The sequence below is a fragment of the Thamnophis elegans genome, chromosome 9 (genome assembly GCF_009769535.1).
Source record: "Thamnophis elegans isolate rThaEle1 chromosome 9, rThaEle1.pri, whole genome shotgun sequence".
Lineage (NCBI taxonomy): Eukaryota > Metazoa > Chordata > Lepidosauria > Squamata > Colubridae > Thamnophis > Thamnophis elegans.
The window spans coordinates 65,944,575-65,953,496 of NC_045549.1; the positions used below are offsets into that span (position 1 = coordinate 65,944,575).

Sequence of the window (8,922 nt, forward strand, 5' to 3'; positions counted from 1 at the left end):
GGGGAGGAGACAAGGGAGTGTGATCCTGACGTCATGCATTGGAGCAGTGGGGAGGAGACAAAGGAGTTGGTCCTGGATGCCCGGCAACGGAGGGCTAATAGGCGTAAAGAACAGTTACGCAGTTACAGGAGATAATTGAACTCAGCTGGTGGTAATTAGGCTCCTCTCAGGACTATAAAAGGAATGGCTTTCCACACGCTTGTCGCAGGAATCAACATATTTACTAGAGCTGGAGAAGCTATCGTGGCTCTCTTGGCAGGTGGATTGCTGCCAAAGTCAGTCTGTGCTGGATTGCTGCCAACGTCTAGTCTTTGTGTTAATAAATCTTTGAAGTACCTTTGTCTCGGCGTGCTTTGGTGTATGAAGAGGCGGGTCAGAACAGTTATGAGTCATTTTTAAGGTGCATGGATTAATTACCCATTTAAAGTGTACTTTTTAATCCCGCGCTCTGAAACATAGTGTATACATCAGTCTCTTTAGGGGAAAATCTTTCAGCTTGACCCTCATTAGTTCTCCCAAAAATAAAGGGGTGGAAAAGAGTTGCACGCAGATCTGCTCCTGTTTGTGTAACATCACTGTGAGGACTAGGGTGGGGCTATGCCTGAGAATGCCTCCTGGGGGAAATGCTGACTGGGGAATTCTGGGAGTTGAAGTCCACACTTCCTAAAGTTTGAAAAGCCCTGTTCCAGATTTACTGCTCCTCCAAGTTTGCATTTGTTGTTCCACTTTTCACGCTGCCCCTTTTAGGAAAGACTCGGAAGCGTTCAAATGTAACTTTTCTAGCTTTCATTTACTAAAGGTATTTCTCATGTATCACTGTTGCTTTCCTATCTCATTTGTCCCCTTGCCCTAGTGGTGGATTCTGGATCCTGGTGCAACCGAGATACGGTGATGGGCCCAGCGTCCATCACATGAATGCGTGCAGCGTGCGCATGCATCCTACCCTCCAGCGATGCCTCCACGATGCTCCAGCTGCTCGGCGGAGAGTCGCGCAGGCGCCGTATGTGCCGTGCACGGAAATGCTGAAGAGTTCAAATGCAGGTAAGGACGACGGGCGGGTGGGTGGGCCCTCTGGATCACTGTACCGGAACAGTACCTGGTGCTCCGATCAGGCACCGGTACACCCATACTGGGGCGTACTGCCTGCAACCCACCATTGCCTTGCCCCTAGCCCTTGACTTACAACCGATCGCTCAGAGACCATCCAAAGATAAGACTCTGAAACAGGAACGTATGAGCCAGATTCAAAGTTCCAACATCTGTCTAAACCCCACTTGCCACCCCGTGGTCGCCTGACCACATTTTGACAACCAGCTCGTGTTTACGGCTGTTTGCAGTGCCCCATGGTTACAATTTATGACAGTGTTGCTGGAAACTGATGTTTACTTCCAGTTTACAGTAAAAACCAACCCATAGTGAACAATGGGATCGTTTAACAAGCACTACAAAAATGGCTGTCACAAGTGATGAATGGCATTTCAGGCTTAATTACTCGCAAATCGAGGCCTTTCTATCAGTGTTGTCCTTAGAATTTTAACATATATGCAAATGAGACTTCCACGAGACTTGTTATTTTAGCAAGCAATCACACTATTCTGCAATTATATCTTGCTCAATTTTAAAGAGGTGAGTTAGACTAAGCCTAGTTGAACCTGTATATTAGAACTTGTAGGATGGCTTTCAGCTCATTTATTTAAGTAAATGGCTGAGAAACCTGTGACACTCTGGATATTACTAAACCACAATTTCTAATATTTCTCTTGTTTCCCAGAGTGAAAAAAACACTGCTGGGAAATATGTCAGGGACATTTTAAGTTCATTACACCACAGCTGATTGTAGAATATATGTTAGCTAATTTCTGAGCTTATCTATGGAAAGAGCTATTTATAATAACTTTTATTTAAGGGATTGTGAAAAAACACTGGAGACCACTACAAAACAAATAACTACTCCATTTGGAGTATGTATTCCATAAAGCTGGAAAGTTTGGGGAACGTTGATATACTACATGCAAATACTAGATTGGCAACAAGTCAACAAATTGAGTATGTATTTGGATGATTCCATGATTAGCTTCACCAGGAACACACTTCGGTATAAAGCTTTCTTCCTAACATTAGAAGCATAATTGCATAAATACATGTGGAATATGACATGATCTCAAGATCCAATTAAAGTGTTCCTCATTTCTGTGGCCATTTCCGAAGGCAAAACAGATAAAAGTAATCCAGAAACAGACAGTAAATTAAAACAGAGTTCCATATTCAATAAAGAATGCCAAGAATACATCAGTTTCTTCAGCAAAATTAACAAAAATGTGCATAATGTTGAATTTGCAAACTGACTAGCTGCTGTGACTCTATAAAAATAGCGCAGAAGACGACCATCTGAATCTCAAAATGCTCCTAAAATACTCTACTCTACTCATAGCTAAATGTTATGGATCACAATCTACCATGCTGGTTTTTTTATTACATCTAGGCTTGGATGTCTAGCCCCCAAAAATCACCCAGTGGCTTCCATGTCTAAGGAAAAACGAGAACCAGGGTCTCTATGTTTTTAAACTTTAATCAATAATATACCATACTAGTTCTCATCCCGCCCTCCCCCTGTGTGTGTTCCATTCTAGACAATTCTAGTCAAAATAAATTCAAGTGAGTTCAATAAAATTTATTCCCAATTTTGTGTGCTCTGGTTTAATATAGTAACTTAAGTGTAGGATGTGTGGGTAGAATATATTTAAGACACGCAAACAAATCATTTACGATGCTTTTAGCACCAATAATGATTAAAGTGGTCTGATGAGAGATTGTGAGCAAAATATTGAGTTTCAAGCAACTTTGGATGAACAAAGAATCAAATACTTATTTACTTGCTAACCAAACTTTCCACCAAAAACTTAGTCTTAACTTACTCAAAAAGTCAATTCAATGTTGAATTGAATTGTACTGAAAAGGCAGATTCTGAAAACTCTCATTAAAAAGCATTTAAGCTATTGAGTTTTGCACTCTTGTCTTCATATTCAAATTCCGTTCAGCTGCTCGTTGTTTAAAAACATCTGAGTAGTATTTTTATCTGTATTTGCAAAGCGTTTCTGTCCAAAACCTGAATGAAATATCTGCTTAATGAAGCGTTACGCACAATTTCGGAGCCAAAGCAACTGAATTAAGTTACACAGAAAAAGAAATACAGAAGGAAAAAGGTGTTACGCACCTTCAGCGACTTTAGGTAGCTCTGGAGAAGTGAAAGTGTGAGAAAAGCAGAGGAGAAGAAGCAAAGAATATTAGCTAAGCAGTCAACGGACACAATTTTTTTCTTTCATAAAAATGGCAACAATTTGTCTCTTGTTACAAACTTTTTGAAAACTTAGGAAAACTTTAAAACAAACTACAAAGCACATTCCTTTGCAGCTATGTTGTGACTCCTGCATGATCATATGAATTATTATGAAGTTTAAGATTACACCAGCTTAGAAGTTTAGTAATTAAAACTACCCTCACGACAACAAAATTGTGTTCAGCTATTGTGAGAGAAAACAGGTTAAGCCTGACAACCTGGGTGTATTACAAAGCAGATCTGATAAGTTGTTATAAGTGCGGTATTTAATTTGCCAAAAATCTCCCAAACTTACTAGCCAAGCAGGTCTACACCATGGCGTTTGGTTTAGATCTTACATAAGTGGCATCATAACCAAATTCCCAAGACATAAATGATACAACTCATACTGCATATAGGTAGGATTTCCCTACAATAGGGTACACAAGAAAAAAAAGGTTTCATATATAATTTTATGGCCTAAAGTTATACGCATAGATTCACATTAAAGTCATAATTAAGGGGAAGATGTGTTATGTAAAAGTCGTAAAGGTTCATTCCCTGATATAAGTGAACTGGGATAGCAAAGATTTGGTTAAGATTGAAGTTGGGTCAGGCTGAGACTAGGTAGTTTGGGGGAATTAACTTTCATAGATTCTAATTCAGAGATCCATTCATTATACCAAATGAATGAAGTTTGAATATTGTGAAAGGGACAAAGAATGTAAACCTCCATTGAAATTATTTCATGTTCTGAATACAGGATCAGAGTCAAGTTGAACGACACTTGAAAGCCAAAAAAGCTACTTATATCAGAGATAAGGAAAAATAAGAGCGACAATATGAATTTTCTAATTGCAATGCTAAATTTAGAAACAGCATAGCAAGGATTCAGCTGAAATCTTTACCTTCCAGAAGCTGAGAACTAACATTGATGAAGTCAATCTTCTTCCTAATATACCGCTGGTTGAGTTTCCAAATACACGAAATGAAAATATTCTTTTCTGCTATGCTGCTAGCAACCCATTTGTATACTTTGTCAAAGTGCAGATCAAACTCAGAACTTTCCTGAAAAACAGACATGACACAAATGACAACTATCATACACTCTTCTTAAGCAACACATTTGCAGACAAATTTAAAGATAACATAGGCCAGACTATAGGGTTCCACCACAAAACTGCGGAGGACAAAATCGCGGTCGACGAAAGCGCGCATTTGACGTCATCACAGCGCGACGAAAACATTGCACTGTGATCGAAAAATGTAAAAATAAAGCGAAAACCTTACCCTAACCCCCCCAAACCTAACCCTAAACCTAACCCTAAACCTAACCCTTAACCTAACCCTAAATCTAACCCTAAACCTAACCCTTAACCTAACGCTAAACCTAACGCTAACCCTTAACCTAACGCTAAACGTAACCCTAACGCTCTAAACCTAACCCTAACCCTTAACCTAACCCTAACCCTAACCCTAACCCTAACCCTTACCTTTATGTGAATCGGCTTGCTTTAATTTTATTTTTATTTCAATTTTTAATTTTTTTCATCGCGCTGTGATGACGTCAAATGCGCGCTTTCGTCAATCGCGCTTTTGTGGACCGCGGTTTTGACGGGTCACAGACTATAGAGCAAAAGTGCACCTGGAGTAGTGATGTGGCTAACCTTTCTGTCCTCATGTGCCAAAAGCTTGCGTGCACACACTTCAGCATGCATGTGTGCACACCCATAATACAATGAGCACATGATCCCCCGCCCTCCGCGCATGTGATCCCCCTGCGCCCCATTTTGGGCCCAGCGTGGGGGGGCACTACCCCTCTGCCCCCATTCATGCCTACGCTGTTACAGGTTTTATGTCTGCCTTGTATGCAGCTTTATTCCTTTCTAACATTCATCTCCATTGTTCAGTGATGCATTTCCTGCCTCTCTAGGATTTACCTCTATCTGTTCCTGTGAGGCATTTCCTGTTCCTGTTGGATGTATATAGTTATATTCCCGATGCCTTGTATTGTGTTTTAACTGCATTTTGATTAAACAACCCGTGCTGCAGACACCAGATAATCAGCTAGCTGGTGGGAGGCACGCAAGCATGCTCGGTGGAGCACAGCTGGGGCGATGGCTTGCATGCCGGCAGAGAGGCCTCCGTGTGCCACCTGTGGCACGTGTGTCATAGGTTCACCATCACTGACCTAGCGCATAGATTTATCTAGAAATTAAGGATGCAGCCTGGTCTATATAAGTAAATATTACCGAGTTCACTTGGACACATTCCCAGGTAAGTATGCAAAACAACAGTAACCCTGATTTCTAATGATCATCAAATAGCAACATACCGCTTCATAGTGCTTTACAGCCCTCTCTAAGCATATTGCCCCCAGGAATCTGGGTCATTTTATCAACCTTTTCACAGATTAACAGAGTTGGAAGGGACCTTGTAGGTTATCTAGTCCAATCCAACTTTGGAAAGATGGAAGGCTGAGTCAACCTTGAGCTGGTCAGGATCGAACTCCTGGCTGTGGGCAGAGCTTGCCTCCAATATACATTCTAACCACTGTGCCACCAGGGCTCTATGATGAAATGATGAAAGCATAACAATATATTCAGGTGAAAAGTCTACTTATGCTTTGTACAGTGAAGATGGATGGTTGTATTTTAGACATACTTTGATGGCATCCTTGGCGTCAACAACAGTAAGATCCCGAAGCTCCCACGCAATCTGCCTCTTGTAGAAATCACCTTTATCGGATTTTTTCACCTTGATCACCTTCACCTGCACTGGGCGTTCAGTTGTCACTGTTTAAGGATAATAAATAAATGATTACGCTCTTAAGAAAATACACATTTCCCCACAAATACATTGAGGGGAGGGAAATCAGCATTTAAACACGTACTTTCCCCAAGTTGCTTGAAAGGAAAAGTAAAGCTTCCAGAATGTGTACAAAGTCATTCATAATGGAAAAGGCAGAAAAAAATACTCTTGAGGATTAAATCAAGCAAGAGGCTCTCCGCAATATCCTCAGGTTAACAAATATTTCATAATCATCCATTCAAAAGTAAGAATGAGAACAAACTAGATGACCAATGTGAGCCACCAGAGTGTTTTAACCCCAAAACGTGCAGAAATAATGTAAAACCTCTAACTACAAAATAGTTGAGAGTTTTCTCTGGAATGGGAGCAAACTAAGAGTCGATACATTGGTGGCAGATAATCAGTAAATTGCCTCCATGCAAGTAAAACTGGGAATGAGGATTCACACCATATAATTGGCCTCTAAACATTATTTTTCTTGCATGTTTGTGAATTCAGCTATGAATTGCTCGATTCAGTTTTTTATATACGAGATGCTTTCTATCATTAATAGAGACAAATATCCCAGCTTTTGGAAATTTCCCCTTAGATATCTTTCAGTCATTGATCTTAAGATTTAAAGCTTTATAGCAAAACCTTTTTGGGTAACATGCAGCAATGTACAATGGCTTCTTCTAAAAGAAAATTCAAGCTGTTTTGTTTTATTTAGTGTCACCAATGAACATGGTATGCAATCATCTTTACATCACACATGGGGTGTAGCTGGTAACAAACAAAACATTATTCCTAAATTAAGTTATCCTAGCATACATCAAAATCCAATGAACTAAAGACAAATTGTATCTATTATTTAAAATCTACATACCTGTAGCACATAAGAAACAGTTTCTCTTTTTTTTCCCCGCTTTGCAAACGTTAACAATGCTCAGTAAACGCTCATCATTTGGAGTGAAAATATCCCTCTGTAAGGCATGCTTGATGGCCGTCATTTTCTCCAAACTGTAAGAAAGAGGGTAAAGTTATTGCATGCCTCATCAGAATCATTCCTAGTTCCTCTAGCTTTATACCAAGTGTAGCCCGTAAACCATTATATAATAAATGTGGTGGGCCTACAAAAATAAATCACAAATTTGCATTGTGCTATTCAGATATATAAAAGATCTCTCCTACTAAATGGATAACACATTTTTTTTCATATTTATTCTTTGAGATAAAATGCATTTTAAACAAACGCATTTAAAAATGTTGTCTATTTTCACACCAGCTCATAATGGTATTTTGATAGTATTTAGGCAATGATGCATTTATCAATGAATCAAAACATGTTTAATATAATTGCAGAAGTAAATGTGACATTAATTTATTCAAATGTACATGAAATGCTCTATGTTATCTACGTAGCTATCATCTACATTATTCTACTGGGAATTTTCTGGAGTCCAAAACACCCTTGCAAATAAATAAGGCATTACAGACTGAGGCTTTACATCACATTCACATTACAGGCTTTATGTAGTATCTGCCAACTTCCAATTTTGTTTTGAAATTAAAAATCTTTTTAAAAGCCAGCTAGGACAGAAAAAGAGACAAGTTTCACGCAAGGGGAACACACAAATACCTCCTGACATTGTATGAGCTACTTTGGGCATAAAATCTTGAAATAAGGAATAATTTTGCAAGGAATTATTCATAGAGACTGAGACAGCATATAGATTTAATGCAAGAGGAGGAGGAGATAAACCTTTGATACCAATGTATATTTAGGAAACAATGCAGTTAAAGTGCTCCACTTGGTCAATAAAAGATGTAGCAGAATGACCTTGTAGGGGAGATGTGTGACATACAAATTTCATAAAAATAAATGAAATAAAAAAATAAATTAAAATCGCAGAAGCATTTGCATAATATGGGAAGCCTGATTGGGTCCACCCTGGAGAAGGCTTTTATTGTGTGGATTCAATTCATCTGGTCAGTTTATATTTGGATACATGGTCAGAATCCCAAAATGGGGCAATTAATCATCATCATCATCATCATCCATTAAATTTATATGCTGCCCAGCTCCCACAGCCACTCTGGACAATCCATCAATCCGAGTTTAATCACATTCACGCTGTGAATGTTGTCAATCTATTTCTCACTACCGCTTCCCCCCGGAAACTGAGTCACGATTTACATTCCACTTTTTTGGGGGGGGGACAACAACAAGGACCCCTTTTCTTTCTCGTCCCTTTCAATGAAGAATTACAAGCAAGGAAAGGAGTGTTTCTCAACCTTGTCAACTTGAAGATGTCTGGACTTCAACTCCCAGAATTCCCCAGCCAGCGAATGCTGGCTGGGGAATTCTGGGAGTTGAAGTCCAGATATCTTCAAGTTGACAAGGTTGGGAAACAGTGGTCTAGGCGAAAGACGGAGAAAGCCAGCAAGCCGTTGACAGCGGCCCAGGGAAAAGAGGACCCTGCAAAGCGAAGCCCAGGGACGCAAGACCCGGGGTGCAAAACTCCGGACAACCACCAGGGGGATGGAAAACAGCAAGCGGTTTTTTTCCCATTGATAAGAGGATTCGTGCTCCATCCAGCGGCCGGCCGGAGTTTTAAAGATCCGGCCGTCCTTACAGGAAGAAGAGAGAGAGAAACGCCGGCGGAAGCAGCGCGTTACCGAGCGACCTTCCCCGCCGTCTCCCTTTCTTACCCGGCGCCCGGACGGGTCTCCCTTGCAGTCTTCGCCGCTCCCGGGAAGCTCGGTCCCTCCCCAGGCTCTAAAGTCCCGCCTTCTCCATACCGGCCGAACTTCCG

The 8,922-nt window shown here is 40.4% G+C and overlaps 1 protein-coding gene across 4 annotated transcripts in view; it reads right to left on the reverse strand.

Moving 5' to 3' along the window:
* The window catches only part of EXOC1 (exocyst complex component 1), a 46,119-nt gene extending 37,197 nt beyond the window's left edge, over window positions 1-8,922 (reverse strand). For all 4 annotated transcript variants that reach the window (XM_032223875.1, XM_032223874.1, XM_032223873.1 and 1 more), the window contains exons 1-4: window positions 8,819-8,922; window positions 6,993-7,126; window positions 5,981-6,111; window positions 4,225-4,384 (exon numbers count right to left, since the gene is read on the reverse strand). In XM_032223875.1, the coding sequence (XP_032079766.1) occupies window positions 4,225-4,384; window positions 5,981-6,111; window positions 6,993-7,116 (415 nt within the window). In that variant the 5' untranslated portion in view covers window positions 7,117-7,126; window positions 8,819-8,922. The remainder of the gene's footprint in view (window positions 1-4,224; window positions 4,385-5,980; window positions 6,112-6,992; window positions 7,127-8,818) is intronic.